The sequence below is a fragment of the Monopterus albus genome, unplaced genomic scaffold (assembly GCF_001952655.1).
Source record: "Monopterus albus unplaced genomic scaffold, M_albus_1.0 scaffold72.1, whole genome shotgun sequence".
Lineage (NCBI taxonomy): Eukaryota > Metazoa > Chordata > Actinopteri > Synbranchiformes > Synbranchidae > Monopterus > Monopterus albus.
In genome coordinates, this window is record NW_018127952.1 from 311,203 (window position 1) to 327,852 (window position 16,650).

The 16,650-nt window shown below is 40.0% G+C and overlaps 2 protein-coding genes across 3 annotated transcripts in view; both read left to right on the forward strand.

Annotated features, from left to right (window-relative positions):
- The window catches only part of tmod2 (tropomodulin 2), a 13,323-nt gene extending 7,206 nt beyond the window's left edge, over positions 1-6,117 (forward strand). For both annotated transcript variants that reach the window (XM_020605819.1, XM_020605820.1), the window contains exons 4-10: positions 2,593-2,715; positions 3,059-3,133; positions 3,208-3,338; positions 3,431-3,538; positions 3,627-3,770; positions 4,067-4,211; positions 4,779-6,117. In XM_020605819.1, the coding sequence (XP_020461475.1) occupies positions 2,593-2,715; positions 3,059-3,133; positions 3,208-3,338; positions 3,431-3,538; positions 3,627-3,770; positions 4,067-4,211; positions 4,779-4,810 (758 nt within the window). In that variant the 3' untranslated portion in view covers positions 4,811-6,117. The remainder of the gene's footprint in view (positions 1-2,592; positions 2,716-3,058; positions 3,134-3,207; positions 3,339-3,430; positions 3,539-3,626; positions 3,771-4,066; positions 4,212-4,778) is intronic.
- An 8,629-nt stretch (positions 6,118-14,746) lies between these two features.
- lysmd2 (LysM, putative peptidoglycan-binding, domain containing 2) overlaps positions 14,747-16,650 on the forward strand; it is a 5,283-nt gene continuing 3,379 nt past the window's right edge. The window contains exons 1-2 of the mRNA XM_020605777.1: positions 14,747-15,186; positions 16,277-16,629. Of these exons, the coding sequence (XP_020461433.1) occupies positions 14,947-15,186; positions 16,277-16,629 (593 nt within the window). The 5' untranslated portion in view covers positions 14,747-14,946. The remainder of the gene's footprint in view (positions 15,187-16,276; positions 16,630-16,650) is intronic.

Genomic DNA, 16,650 nt, shown 5'->3' on the forward strand with positions numbered 1-16,650 from the left:
AAATGCCGTCTCAAGCGGTGCGACCTCTTAATCACTTAAATGTGATTATATTAAATCAGTCCTTTTTTTATTACTTTTCTATTACCTATCATTTTTTATTGATCTTTCCTTGTATTTGTCCTTGATTTCCTGTGAGGTTTGTTAACATTAAGTTCTGGCTAGACATGTGGAAAAGGGAGTTTGGTTGGTGTTTAATAAGGGGCACATGGTTTGGAGCAACAGAATTCCTTGTTACTCCTTGGAGTCTGATAAACATCATGTTTTTCAAGATGGAGGATGTGGTTGATCCACTAGTGAGAATGTACAAACACAGCTCTGTGTGATGGGTGCTCCAGTGGTCAGTCTGGGTGTGCTCCAAAACCCAATTAACACAGTGCTGGTTTGTGTCTGATGGGAGTTGAAGCAAATCAACATGTGGAGTTCGATAGAATGGCAAACGGCAGAGAGTGAAACTGGATTCACTCTGCAGTGAACATACTGTAACATTAGTTTGGCAGCACTAAATTCAAGCAAAAGATTTAATGTATTTAATGTAACCCTTGTTGTGGTCAGAAGATGTGGGCACTATATCGTCCCAGTAGCCCACAGCTTTTGATGGAATCAAACTGTGCACATAGGACATTTGAATATTAATTAGAAATACAGTATTATGCTGAGCTTAAAGCTACAGTATGTAATTTAAGGTAGCACGAGCATGAAACTCGAAATCAACCCACTATGCTCTGCACAGCGCTCCCTCTCCCTGCTCCACTGTGCTCTACTACGATTTGCCCAATTCTTCAGATATTTGTCATTGTCAAATTACAGTAAATGAGAATGCAACAAAACTTATTGATCAAGCAGAAATAACTGAAAATCTCTGATTAGGTAGAGGGGTCAATCCTGATGAAAACCTTTTTAGAAATTAATATTTCTGCACTGTTGCCAGTGCTGTTCAATGAGTCTGGGTCAGAGGAGGCTTCAACAGCACTTCTCCACATTAAGACATGTATTAGAGCAGATTGCTACAACAAAAATATTTGGAAAAAAGTTGTGCACAGCTTCAAATGTTCGTTCCTTGACCTTGGTTGTGTAAAACCATGATTGAATGAAAATAAACCCCAAAAGATAATATATGGTATCTGGGCTCTGATTGGCTTATTGCCCAAAATGTAATAATGTATTTTAAAGGGTTATTGTTGTTTATTAGAACTTGTTTCTTACCTCTTTTTTGTTTCATTTCTATCATTATCTAACAAAGGTAGTTTCTGCCGTCTGCTAATGTGGCAGACAAACTCACAATTTGGCCAAATGTTTTGCTTATTTGTGCTTATTTATGAATGAACGTTAAACTTGGGTGCTTTCATTCAGCTAGTGGCTTTTCAGTTTGAGCTGACACTAAATGTTGCTTATCAGATCACACTTGGTATCAGCATATACTTAATGTTAAAGGACTTGGATATGGACCAGAAAAACCTGATCAGAACCTCCTTACTCAGCAACACGTTATCATAACTCACAAAAAAAACCTGAGATGGATTAAACTGGAGTGATCTGTTAAGTCTCTTACTGGTATGTTTTAAAAAGAACATTTACAGTGCTGCTAGTAGTGTACACACCAGAGGATCTCAGTTTTGGCATCAAATAGCAATGATGAATGACATGTTACATCACATTAAAATATGCTTAAGGCTGCTGCTGTTTGTACAGTGTTGTACCCTAATGTGTTTTCTCACTTAGCCTGTGATATATGATCTCATGTGATGATACAGACAACAAGAATTTGCGACTGATTTTCTTGGGCTTGCTTTTTTTTTGCTTTTGAATGTCACTCCTGGGGGACTGGCACAAGATGCTGCCGGAAGACTTTATTTACTTTTAAGTGGGTTTCAGGAAGTGCCAAAGCCCCCACTGGGGACCAGTTTTAGCTATTTGACTGGTTTGACTGACTTGAAAGGAGGGAATTAGGGAGGGCCTGTTATTGGGGTGTTTTTGTTTAAGGAGAGAGGCATAAAGAGAGGCAGCGGATGGCACTCACTTCATGGCCTCTCTGTCAAATGCTGTGATGTGTTTGTTGCCCCAGCAGTGCAGTTCAGACTGGGCCCAAGTCATTGTTCCATGACTTCCTTCGCTCTTTCCGTTTTTCTCAGATGTGTTACCATGGTAATACCATAGTTGTCAGGCTGCCAGGAGTTCAGCTAGTCTGACCCACTGATGGTTGGCGAATGCTGTGGTGTAAAATAGCATGCATATATAATATTATACAGTTTTATCTGCGATGTAGGCTGTGTGTGTTTATTTCCTTGTAGGTGCACACATTCCCACACAACATTTGGCAGTCATGCAGTCTTATGACTGTGGCACAAGGAAAGGAATGAATGGCTATAGGAGGGTATCAAGTCACATTAACTCACAATTCTCAGGGTTTTTTTTTTTTTTTTAATAGAAATGTGGGGTTGTGTAATATCTCAGAAAAACCTTCACCTGGCGTGCATGTCCTGGTTCTTCTCTGTGTTGACTTAATGTATCGCTTACCTGTTTTTATATTGGCTTGGGTTTAGAGTTTCAGTGAAATTCTCCTATCCTTCCTGTCCCTTCCAATTTTCTCCATAGGTAAAGCATTTGTTCCTAAGCAGACCCCAATAGAAGCACAGCAGGTTGAAGTCACAACCCTTGATCCAGAATTAGAGGAAGCCCTGTCCAGTGCCACAGATACAGAACTATGTGATTTGGCAGGTAAGAATGAATAAGTACATTTGAGAACATAGCTGTAGGAGTAATCCTTTGAAAAGGACACTGTGCGTGCAGTGTTGTAGTCGTGAGAAACTTTCTGTATGCCTTCTCCCATTCTCTGCTGGGACAGTAAAATACAAGCTCCTTTCACTCTGGCTGTCTTCCCCTTGGCTCTTTGCTTTACTGTGTGTGCTGATGGAGGAATAAAAAGACTCTCTGAGTAAAATAATGCCACTCGTCTCATATGATCTCAAGATTTGCTTTCCCTTTTTGAGCCCTGGAAGACATTCTAATGCGTCGATTGCTCACCACAGCTACTCTGCCTCTGGTTTGCTTTTGTTTACAGCAATCCTGGGTGTTCACAATCTGGCCACCAGTAGTCAGACTTATGATGGGACAGGAGCTACAGAGGGTTACAACAGTAAGTGCAATCAAGGTTTAGCTCTGTTAATTCACAGGACCAGTGTCTTGACTTTTTTCTGCATCTGTTCCTAGATGTGATCAAAGGGGAGAAGATGAACCCAGTGTTTGACGAGCCTCCCAATCCCACTAATGTAGAAGAAACACTGCAGAGGATAAAAAACAATGACAGCTCTTTAACAGAGGTCAACCTTAACAACATTAAGGTACACAAAACCACAAGGTTTCAGAGTGTGTGTGGGTGTGTGTTTATGTTTGTTTATTCCTGGACCAATGGCTCAATGTCTTCGTTTTACAGAACATTCCAATTCCCACACTGAAAGATTTTGCCAAAGCTATGGAGAAGAACACACACCTCAAGAAGTTCAGCCTGGCAGCAACACGGAGTAACGACCCAGTTGCTGTGGTGAGAGGGAGTGGCTTATGGGCTTTAAGTGGCTTTGTTGGCAACCAGATATTTATATGTTTGGTTTATTTCCTCTTCCTTCACCCAGGCGTTCAGCGACATGCTGCGTGAGAACAAGACGCTGCAAAGTTTGAACTTGGAGTCCAACTTTATCACTGGGGCAGGGGTGCAGGCTTTGGTTGATGCATTACGAGACAATGACACCCTTACAGAGATCAAGATAGACAACCAGGTATGAGATGCTTTGACACCCACATGCGTGCACCAACACATCAAAGGGGGGAAACAGTCCTCCTCCTTTTTCTGTTTGTTCTTTTGCTGTTGTTCTTTAAAGTCTGCAGCCACAAGCAGTAGAAAAAGTACTGTGGTCTGCAGTTGAAGAAAATGCCAAGAGACCAGCTGAGATTCCATTAATGGAAAATATCTTAAACCATATGGTCTGGGTTGTGTAGTCTAGTTTTCTAATATATAAATCAGAAGTTCTATCTCTGATGTACAGAATATGACCTCTGTTTCTGTGTACTTCAGAGGCAGCAGTTGGGTACTACCATAGAGATGGAAATAGCTAAAATGTTGGAAGAGAACAACAGCATAGTGAAGTTTGGCTACCGCTTCACCCAACAAGGACCTCGCTCCAGAGCTGCTGCAGCCATCACCAAGAACAATGACCTGGGTATGATTGACAGGGCAATTTGAGATGTGTTTAAAAGCTGTGTGACTTTTTGCTATCCATCTGGTATCACTTGAGAGTGCATCATGACAAACGGTACTGACGTACTCGGCGAAAATATCCCAGCAGTCTACTTTGCTTTAAAGCTTTCCATATGACATCAGTCCACAGTGACAACCTCTGCTCTGTTGTAGCTCCTCCTCCCGTCAGAGCCATGGGAGCACAGGTCTGATGCATGGGTGTGGCTCAAAGTGTCTCCTAGCATCAGTGATAACAGTGATTTCCTTTCACAGCGTTTGTTTGGAGCATTTGCTGCATTAACAGTATGAAGATTGACACAGCGTGACAGTGATGAAATCTCACTTCTTGTTTTCTGTACACTCTAACACGCTGTTGAAGTATGTGTAAACTTTGCCCGCATAGCTCATGATGACTCACTTAATGTTTTTATGATAAACTAACAAGCCTGTGGCCATCAATTGCTGTGTAGTATGTTTTTGCTTGCATGCTTGTGGCTTTTTTTTTTTTTTTTTTTTTTTCCATCTTTCTCATTCTGCTTTTTCTCTCCAGTTCGCAGGAAGCGAGTGGAAGGGGACCTGTAGGGACAGAGCCCAACCTGTCTCCCAGCAATCTTGTTTCATCTCACCTTGTGGAAAAATTTTAGCCAATGCCCTGGTCTCATTTCACTGTGTGGAAACTTTAGTCTTGTGCCAAACTTTGGGGCAAGGCATGCTCAACCAGAACATACATCTGAGAAGGGAAATAACTGGAATTGTCCTCTCCCATACCTGTGTTCATACTTTTGTTTATGTTTTTATTGAAGGTGCAAATCTGATTAGTTCTTAGCCATTTCATTTCTGCTGTACCTCTTTTGAGCCTTTTTATATGATCTGTCCAGACTTTTTACTTTTTTTCCTTTTTATACTGTGCTATAATCACATGAACATTAGCTGGTAACAGAAACAACAGCAGCACTGTAGAAACGGTAACTAACATTGAGAAAACCCTGTATTAAGCCCATTCTTCCAGTGCAACTCCAGTATTGAAGCAGCATGATTTATCATTCGAACGGTGGGGATGGCTCTGAAGTTGGTGCTTGCAGCTGCGTAGACTTCAGGCTCATAGAATGATGTAATGCAAAATCAAGCCGATCTGTTTGAGCTCAACTTATTGGCAATCTCTACAGAATAGCTTAGCCATGAGTACTAGCCTGCAGCTCCTGTCTGATTGCATCATGGTGCATTAAAAGTTCTTGGCTTTAATGTCACTGCGCAGATCACTGATATACATTTCATGAGCCAAGTGGTTTGCAGGTGTTTATCGCGGTTGCCTTTTAAAACTAGCGTGACTGTAGGGCTGGTGTGTGTAACGGTTTGTGTCTGTGCACAAGATGTTTCTTAGTAAGTACTAGACGCTGGTCATCCTAAGCATCTTTTCTTAACTTGATGTCCAAGCTGATGGTTCACCTCCTTATATAAAGTGTATACTGATAAGTGTCGGTGCATAAAGTTTTATATTGCGTTGCTGTCTTATTCTAGCTGCAATTCTTGTTTTGATATGGTTCAGATCTTGATGTTGGTTGTTCTAATTGCTTATTTCTCAACATAAAACATTACATTTTTGATATTTTGAATTAAAACTGGCAGTGAAAGGAACTGATTAAACCCAGCCTACACTGATGAGACTTTGACCTGCTCTTACACATAATGATGTAAATACTCAACATGCTGGGTTTCTTGGAAGCGTAACCATGCCAAAGACTAACACATGCAGTGCTTAAAGTATCAATATTGGATGTAATTCTTGGATCAGGTTTTTGGCTTTGTCAGCTACAGTCACTTCCTCATAGTACAGATCTGGGAGGGGAGTCTGGATTAACTACAATGAGCTAGACTTTTTTTTTATTTTTTTTTTTAGATCACAGCCCGTTACATGTGGTGTTTTGCGTTTTATGGGCCATTTATAGCAAAATGTTCAGCAAGTAGTTCAGTGAGATGTGAGAGTTGGCAAAAGCTTTGTGTGAAACTTCTCAGGTTGCAACTGCTTATGAAATGTTTTGTGGACTAAATCTGATAGAAAGTTGTGTATACATCTTAAATTTGATTTTTCCTTCTCCCTCACACAGACACTTTCACTTTCAGCATCTCGGCAGTAGCGTGTCATTCATGAGACAAGATGCTGTGTGCGCTTCAAACCGAACTTCCTTAGGCACACTAGCCTGCTTGAGATGGGAATAACAGGACTAACATGTAGTTACTTGAAACTTGTATATACTGTATATGTGTAATAGGAACAATATTAAGTTACCACTTAAGAACGTTGTGTTTCTGTCAACCAAAAATGTTCTTTCATCTTAACCTCCTAACATTCCTAGAAAAGTTCAGTACTTTGGGTTTTACTTCTTCCATGGTTATGCCAATATTTCTTCTTCACTCTTTGTTTTTACATGACATTGCTTTGTTGGTGAAGCATCAGTGGAAACTGCTTTTTTTTTTTTTTTTTTTTTTTTGTTTTTAATGTAGTTCATAATACTGTATGTATATTAACTGTAAAAGGCCATCTCAAAATCAAAGTGCACACTTTTTTTTTTTGTACCTTAAATCAAAACCCAGGTGTAGACTCAACATAAGGAATACATGCTATTATTACACCACAGGACTGGTAAAACGCACTGGTGAATATATTGAACAATAAATGTTTTTACATACTTTACACTCTACATGCCTTTTTTATGAATCATTACAATTAATGAGCTAGTGGTTACTGACCTAGTTTTGCCTTAAATTTCCTTTATTAGCTGCTAGTGTCTGGAAACTTAATTCCAGATCGTTTAGATAAAAATAATTCTCGGCTCTAGGGCCACATTTAGAAAATGATGCCATCTACGATGCCATCAGCAGATTGAGTTTCTTCAGTTGTTGACAAAGGAGTGAACTGCATCTGCTGATGAAAGTTACCAAATGGCCCAAAGCTCCAGAGTATTTTTTCAAAACAGCCTTTTCCCCAAGTTGAGTCAATAATGAAACTTTCAAACTTAAAATACATTCTAGATATTTTAAGAATATTCATTTGACACTGTTATGAATTGTCATTATTATTAAAGCTTCTTGCTGATGATGGCAAAGAGGAAAAGGCAGAGGGCTGCTAGATTCTGCAGGCTTCACCCTCTGGGAACCATTACTGTACAAACTTTCATTGGCAGCCCATCCAGTATTTGTTGAGAGATATCACTTGAAATGGAACTTGTTAACCTGATGGGGAAAGTCGGCAGAATGAATCCTTTGAGAATCATGAATGTCTGTAGCAGACACTGAAATATTTCTGTCTAGACCCAAAATGGCTGACAACCCACTGGTAGACAGCCTAACGCTCATCCCTAGAGCCATCCTGCTGGCATAGGTTTAAATAAAAAACAAAAAAAAAGAAAAGCATCACTCTGTAACTATGTAATAAAGTGCAGATTTAAAAGTTGTTTGCAGCCAAATCTCAAGCTTTAGCATTATTTTATCAACTGATAGATGGCCTTTATTGTTTGGGAGATACTGTAAGTTAGTTGGTGTGCAATACATACAGTATGCACCCCTTAATCAGAGCCAGTTTTTGACAGTTTGCACATGCCTAAGAGATTATGTAATGTATATGACTCCGTCCCTCGCGGGGTTTCCTGTGCCAGGGTGCTGCGGTGAGCTGCTGTCAGAGAAAACTCTGCACTGCTGGCGGTGAATGGGGGCGGAGGGGTGAGTGTCACCAATGTATGAGAATTGAGAGAACGAGAACAGCAGGTTTATGTCATGTCTGTTAGGTTTGGAATCATCCATAGAACCAGAAACTGAGAGCAAAATGTACAGTTTGGTGCTTATGTAAACACAGTACCGTTGTTCCCTCAGAGCAGGATGATTAATAAGTGCTGCTCTTCCACATGTGGAAGAAACGGCTACTAGTCTAGGTCTTTATTTGAGGTAGATGTTCACAAAACGCTGTCATAATTAGAACATTAGCCTTTAAGGCATCTGAAACGGTTGATATTCTGTGTAGCACTTGGGCATGAGCAATCTGGTTAGCTTTGATATTAATGCAGCTGCTGGTCCAGGCATGTATGATGATACAGATTAAACATCACTGAACTGGTCTCACTCCAGCACCAGAACTAACTAACTTCCTTGTGAACTGAGCTGACTCAAAGAGGCAGCAGAGAAAACTTGTCTTTACATTTATTCTCATAACCTTATGTGACACGTTTATCTGAGAACACAAGTGTCCCAAATGCTGCCCCGTGTGTTCTTTGTTTTTCTCCATTTGCCACCATGCACACAGGTTCTTTGTTCTTAAACAAGTATGTCCACCTGCAGTCCCACTGTGGTTTTCTCATCAGAATGAGTGTTGTAGTGAGTCAGCCTGCCACCCTCAAACAAAGCACACCATTCTCTATCATGACCTCATGTAAACAAAGGCTGACAGATTACCAGGGAGAGGAGAGAATGGGAAAGACTGTCATACTGTACAGTTTTCACAAACAGCTGAGGTGTAAGGTGTGAGTCAGTCACTCATTGAGTAAAGTGGGCTACTGTACCAGTGGTAATGTGTTTATTTTAGAGGAAAGCAGATGACAAAAAGGATATTAGTCCTCATTTTAAGTGATGAAGAAATACAAATCACCAATATATAGCTGCACCACTGAATTCAAAACCTGTATATTGATTCTTTAGCATTTTTCCATCGCTGAAGCCCCTCAGAATGAGAGTTTACATGTTATCAGGACCATTCCAAACACTGGGATATGCAGTCACCCTAACTGAAAACAGTTGAGAATAAATAAACAACATCTGCCAGTGTGTTTCATTTAATTCTTCCAAGCCTGAATGTATGAAACTGTGCGTCTTTGATCTGATTATTAGCAAAGGCAGACAGTTTGCATCAGACACCATGTGGAAATATTTAAAATCTGACTTCAGGGAATGATAAAGCATGATTAGCCCCAATGACAAAGTACAGTACATCCTGTCCTAACAGCCTTCTGTATTACAAGGCAGCCAAAGCAGCACTGTGGTAGTAATTTTCCTACATTTTGAGTTAAAAAATAGTAAGTTATCTCAGCCTAATAATCTCAAACTCATTCTGCCAAGTGAAACTGTAAACACAATTCCTGTTCAAAACTAATTTGCAGTGCCATAGGATGATGGCTTGGCTTTTGAAATTCTCTCCGTGGGCATACCTGTTAAAAAAAGGTTTACATTTTAAAGAACTGTTTGTGTCTGAGGTGATGTCTATGTGATTGCTTTCCATTAGATGAGGGAGTGAATCCCTGTATCATTTTGTTGCACAGTATCCAGATTACAAAGTAACATACTGGGATTTCTTGCACTGTGCTTGTTCATCAGTCTGTCTAGCAGAATAAAACCAGACCAACCAGTTTTCTTTATCCTTCTGAGCTGTACGGGCATTCTTAAATGCAGAACTATTTTAAATGCCAAATGAAAAAAAGAAGTTTTTTGTTTCTTTTTTCCTAAAGTGCATAATTACCAAAGAGAAGCACATTTCACTTCACTCTTTGCTAGTGAGTCCTGCCAGTTACAGGGCTCACTGGTGCCACCTGGCGGTTAAAGATATTTGGCATTTGGCACAAGTGCAGTAACAAAACATGTCCAGTAAGGGTCAGAGAAAAACTGACTGATACATTGTTGTAGACATTAATGAACAAGATCCTGTAGGTGTCCTCACTATCCTATTGTTAACCGTATGTACTGAAGATGCATGATTTTCATTTTATTTTAATCCATAAACTGCCATGTAACACAACACGATTTAACAAATGTAAACTTTTAAACTATGTTTGGATATACTATAATATGTAGTTGTACTAGATTGTATAATAGGACAAAATTTCACCACTGATTCACTTGTTTATTTTTATCAAACAATTATAAATGGAATTGCACTTCAGTCCTTACAACATCATGAAACCTGATGTGCAGCCAAAGTCAGACGTGTCTTAACTAATTTTTTAAACTGATGGCTAGAGTGATAATGCACTCATTGCAGTGTCTTCTCTCCAAGACAGCTGGAGATTGCTGTCATGGTAACGGTGTGACAGATGCCTCTGGGTTATTGCATCTCCTTCCTGTTTTCCTCCTGCCTTTGTTTCCTTTGTTTTTGCCATAAAAGAATGAGAAGGTGGGGCGATGCGCATGAATCTGATTCCTACTGTAGTCTGGTCTGCCAATGCATTGTCCTGCCGTTTTGACTACTGAGCAGACCACTGTAGAGATAAGTTTTAAAAACAATTAATATTTTGGGCAAAGTTTGGATCATTTTAGAACGTCTTTAACTTTACTTAGCTTCTTATTTTCTTCTTTTATAAACAGACCTGTACCCATGTGCACTGGATAAATCAAGGCCAAAGATAAAAAGCAAATACAACATGCATAATGAACTGATTTGCAGCTCAATTAAAAAGTGTCATCCCACATTGAGAACATCATGTATAATTAATGAGCTCCCTCCTCCTGGTCTGTCTTTGTACTCTTACATAACTGTAATGACCTGATTTCCATTAGAAAATGCCAGACAGTGAGATTAACACCACTGTATATAATCAAGAGAGGGTAATTGAATAAATTATTCATTCAGTGATCACTTGTTGCTTCCCGGTATTTTTCCTGGCAAATAAAATTTCATGGATGTACAATCTGTGTATCCCAATGTAGCAACTGTAGTCTTTGTGTTCCCAAATTGAATTTAATTATTACCCCCTTTTCACCAACACTAAAATTACTTAGTATTTTAATAACATTTGTGTCACAATTGCTTCCCACTGTCAGCACTTTATTTGTTCAAGTAAGTTTTCCTGTGGCTGTCTTGTCCCAACACAGTTAGTAAAAAAAGACAAACAACTTCAGAGAATTGCAGTTGGATTCTGAATAATCATGAACTACACCAAGTGCACAGATGACACGAACATCCAGTAATGAATACATAATGAGGAGGTCTGTCCTTCACCAGGTCACAGATTGGCTATCACACAGTTTGGTTAACTGGGATTGATCTTGTTTATTTATGGTCTTTCATTTGCCATTCTACAATGATTAACTGCCCTTTGCTCCTCAGTTCAGTGTCCTCTCGGGACTTACACACAAGGCTGCAGCTTGATAGCTGTCAACAATAATGAACAATGAAAACTGATGTTGTACTGGTGCAAGAAGACAAATACAAGTAATCATTCACAGATTATAATTACAAATATACACTGAAACAGACATCATCCAAAGAATTAAATCAAATCCCTTACTCCCACTGTTGACGAAGTGTAAATAAATTCAAGTAATTTTTATATATTTATTTTTAAAAAATGATTTTTTTGGTTTGGGTCTTTCTACTGTGTAACTACATTATCTCACTTTCATTCTCCCCTCACATTCTAAAAATAAAGGTGAATGTTTTGCTGGTGTTATTGTTATGATGCAATTATGGTCAACCCAGAAAAATTCTGTTTAGTTAACGAGCAGTTCCTCTTTTGGTAGATTGTAATATTGTATGACGCCTACTTCCCAGCTTGGGAAAATCCCTTAGGCTATGTATTTTTATGGCTTTTACAATGAGGTGACAATCAAAACCATGTTATTTTCCTGCGTGGTTGGTCATGGGACTATTAGGCTGGTGCTCTGACAGGCGCCATCATTTAACAGCACTAGCTCCAGAAGTCACATGCACTGGTTATTGGCCACAGAGACCTGCCAAATGTCTCTGCCCAGTGTGAGAAGATCTCTCTAGTCTGAATTCATTACACAAGGAAAGTGAATTAACTGATCACCAGCTCAGTCTTGGACCTGTCATTCTAGCCATCTAATAAGAGACTATTTTACTGCTGTTTTACCAGATCAATGCATACTAAGCTAAATACAATTTTATTTAGAAAAATATACCCTGTGAGCACAGTGTATCATAAAACAATGAAGCTCTTAAAGATTTTTTAACTTGGCTCTAATCTACAAATGTGTAAATATCTAGTTTCTCTGAAATGACAGGTTAATAAATTAGGCTGTTGACAGTTTAAGTTTTAAAGCCCCCTCCTTGCAAATGTATTTTGGTGTTACTTTCATGCATGTTAGAGCATCATTGTGCTGAAAAATGTATGTTCAGTGTTTGACACTAGAAGACTTTTGCTGAAAGTGGAAGGTTTCTGTGCTCACCTAAAATCTGAGTTTAAGAAGTGTATATGCCAGCATGATTTGTGACATCACAACTAGTCAGGAAACCAAGACATGAAGCCAGCCTGCATTGCATAAGAATGGTCTTTCAGTGATATAGGAGGTATCTTGTAAGCAGTATAACTTTTGAAATGAAAATTATTTAAACCACACTGGTGAAAGTCACCAATGATCTTCTCCTAGCCTCAGATAAAGGACTTGCCTCCATACTTGTCCTCTTAGATCTCAGTGCTGCTTTTGACCCCATTGATCACAGCATCTTACTGCAGAGACTTGAACATGTTATTGGGATTAAAGGAACTGCGCTAAGTTGGTTCAAATCTTAGCTTTGTTCATGTTAATGAGGAATCTTACTTCTAAACTCTGACAAAACTGAAGTCATTGTGCTTGGGCCTTAAAACCTTAGAAATCTGCTGTCTAATTATATAGTTAGTTTAGACCGGTTTAGTTTGGTCATGGTCCTCTGGTTCTGAGTCAGAGAGCGAACTATCCCAGAGCCTGGCCCGGTTTAGTTTAGTTCCATGAGTCATAGAACCATGGAGTCATTTTTGACCAGGATATGTCCTTTAAATCACACATAAACCAAGTCTCTAGAACTGCAATTTTTCACCTGTGCAATATTGCAAAAATCAGGAGCATCCTGTCTCAAAGTGATGCTGAAAAACTGGTCCATGCATTTGTTACTTCCAGGCTGGACTACTGTAACTCTTTACTATCAGGATGTCCCAATAATTCCCTAAAAAGCCTCCAGTTAATCCAAAATGCTGCAGCCAGAGTACTGACAGGAACTAGCAAGAGAGATCATATCTCTCCCATATTAGCTTCTCTACACTGGCTCCCTGTAAAATTCAGAATAGAATTTAAAATCCTTCTCCTAACATACAAAGCCCTTAATGACGCCTTAATAAGGCTCCATCGTATCTTAAAGACCTCGTAGAGCCTTATCATCCTAACAGAGCACTTTGCGCTCAGAGTGCAGGTTTACTTGTGGTTCCTAGAGTCCACAGAAGAAGAATGGGAGGCAGAGCCTTTAGCTATCAAGCTCCTCTACTATGGAACGAACTCCCAGTCTCAGTTCGGGAGGCGGACACCCTCTCTACCTTTAAGATTAGACTTAAGACGTTCCTGTTTGATAAAGCTTATAGTTAGGGCTGGATCAGGTGACCCTGAGCCTTCCCTTAGTTATGCTGCTATAGGCCTAGGCTGCTGGGGGGCCCCATGATGCTCTGAGTTTCTTTCCCCTCCCCTCCCCTCCTGCTCTGCTCTCCTCTCCTCTCCTCTCTCTCCCTATGCTTCTATATGCCACCATTACATTGTTGTGTCTTGTTGCTTTTCTTCTTTTGTCTCTCCTCTATCCACTCACACCAACCGGTCGAGGCAGAAGGCCGCCCACCAAGAGCCGGGGCCTGTTGGAGGTTTCTTTGGTTAAAGGGAGTTTTTCCTCCCCACTGTCGCCAAGTGCTTGCTCAAGGGGGATTTGTTGGGTTTTCCCTATGTAATAATATTGATAACAGTAAGGTCTAGACCTTACTTTGTAAAATGTCCCAAGATGACTTTTGTTGTGATTTGGCACTATACAAATAAAATTTGATTGATTGATGATTGCACAATAGAATGGCACCCAGGAAACAGGCAGCCAAACTGAGGGAGAAAGTGCAAGGGAGAGTGGAAAAACAGTTACAAAATCTACAGAAAAAGAAGTACAAGTGGAATGAGGACAGAATGAAGGGCACTATCAATTAATATAACCAAATGGTGAAGGCAGCTATCACACCCCAGATGTTTTCTGGCCAGGGCATGGAATATTCCTTGATCCTCCCTCCAAAGATAAGTGAAAGGTCACATACAGGAACAGGAGGTCAGTTTAAAATATTTTGTGAACTATATCATCAATTACAAATAATTAAGTTGTTGTTCATTGCAATCTAACTAATTGTTAAAATTGCTTAATTGTTTTTAAATTAATTTCTTATTGTTGTTTGTGTTTTTATCGGGTAGGTTGTGTAATATGTGTTTAAGAATGTAGTTAGTTGTTTGTTGTGTTTTTGAGTTGTGTTACAATGAGTTTTGAAAGCTGTTGTGTGTTTATGAATGTTGGTGCATTGTTGGTTTGAGTATGTTTTGTAATGTCATATATGCTATTATTGTTCAATTGCTTCGGTTGAACATGTAAAAGTGAGTTTACTCCCGTTTATTTCATATAGTTGTACTTCATAGCCATTTAGCCCTTAAAATATTTCGACCGGTGTTCATTACCATAGTCAATGGAATTATGAATTATTTTGAAAGTGTAGCCGGAAACTGGGTTGTTCTTCCTGAACCGGACGTTCTGTACGTTTTGCGTCATCGTAACCTATATTATGACAAAACGAGGTATGAGGTAGTGGTGCCTGAAACATGTCTGTGCTCCCCAAGGAATGACTGGCTGGGAATCTCCCTGCCAACTAAATCAGTGATTTGCTTCATTGTAGCGACTCAGTTGGAGCGTTACAACAAACAAAGGCAGTCGCTTTTCTTATTTATTCAAGAGAAACATGGCGGAGTTCTCGCCCGTTCTGGCGTTGCGGGATGGAGGACGAGGCCAGCCCATCTTCCCTCGGTCCAGGTCTGGTTCTGAGTCAGAGAGCGAACTGTCCCAGAGCCTAGCCCGGACCAAGATCCGCTCGTACGGAAGCACCGCCAGCGTCACGGCCTCTCTGGGGGAGAAATACATAGAGCATCGTGTTACAGACAGCGATACCCTGCAGGGGATTGCTCTCAAGTACGGTGTTACGGTAAGGCTGCTACACAACCACTGCAGTGATGTTCACCTTGACAAGAGGAACCGATGGTGTAAGAAGTCAGTAATATCACACCAGTTTTCTAAAGTTAGTCTGCGGTCACTGATCTGTCAACACTCCATGGCTTGACTTCTCTTTATTTCATTTAATGGGCCAGTATAAACTTGAGCCCCACTTTGTGTCATCAAAGCCTATGAACAAGTCAGTATTATAGTAATGTTGCAACTGTTTTTGGTTTTACTTCCGCTAGTAGGAACAGGGGCTCACTTCATTTGACTTTAATGTGCCTACACTAGAGGTGATGATAGTTGGGAGACCTTGCAAATGCAGTAAGATGCTTAGTCTGAAAATAAAAGTGTGGGATGGTGAAAATAGCCTTTCCCTATAGAAGGCTCAGAATTTACAGTAACATCCTGTATCATCCTGTGTTTCAAAGTCAACACAGTCCAGACCATTTATCTAGCTTGTATTACTTCTCCTCAAGGGACTTTATAGTCTGTATAGCATAGACACTTCATTTGGGTAAGAAAAAAAACTTCCCCAAAACTGTATTACAGTGAACAACAATTGAAGAAACCTCAGGAAGAGCAACAGAAGAGGTATCCCCTTTCCAGGGCTGACAGATGAGCAAGATGTTGTTTGTACAGGATACAGTATTATCAGTGTATACAGTATTATATACAGTGCAGACCGTTATCTATATTCTTGTGATATATGTTGTTAGAGAAAATATAATACCTTCCACTTTGTACTGCTTTTACTTTGAATATATTGTGGCCTGCCATGAGTCATCCACTGCTGATATGATGGAGATCCCACCCTAACACAGCTACTAAAAACAGTCTGAACAAATTCTAATGAAATATTGGTTTAGTTACATCTTTGTAAAATGTAAGATGTAAACTGAATATTTAATAAGATGCTCAATCTCAATTTAGAGACAGTTGAGTGGGCTCAGCTGCTAACACACCTAACAGTGTTTGTGTTCAGTTATGATCCGCAGGATCAAAGCAAAAAAGATACAGAAAAGTTACAGAAACGCAAATATTAACACCATCCTTTGTGCCATCTTCCTGTGTGGCAGATGGAGCAAATCAAGAGAGCCAATAAGCTGTTCAGCAATGACTGCATCTTCTTGAGGAACAGCCTCAACATCCCTGTGGTGTCGGAGAAGCACTCCATATTTAACGGACTGTCTCTGGAATCTCCTGATGGAGATGGTGAAGCAGTGTGCCAGGAAGCAGATACACCCTGTGTTATATCACAGGATGTTGAGGGACCCTCGCCACCCCGTTCCCTGTCCCATGGGGACTCCAAACCCCCTCAGTCTCAGTCCCAGCCGGAGGAGCTGTCAGCCAAAGACTTCTTACACAGACTGGACTTGCAAATTAAACAGTCAAAGCAGGCTGCACGCAGGCTAAAAGAAGAGGAAGCAAGGTGAGGTGCTTGTCAGAAGTC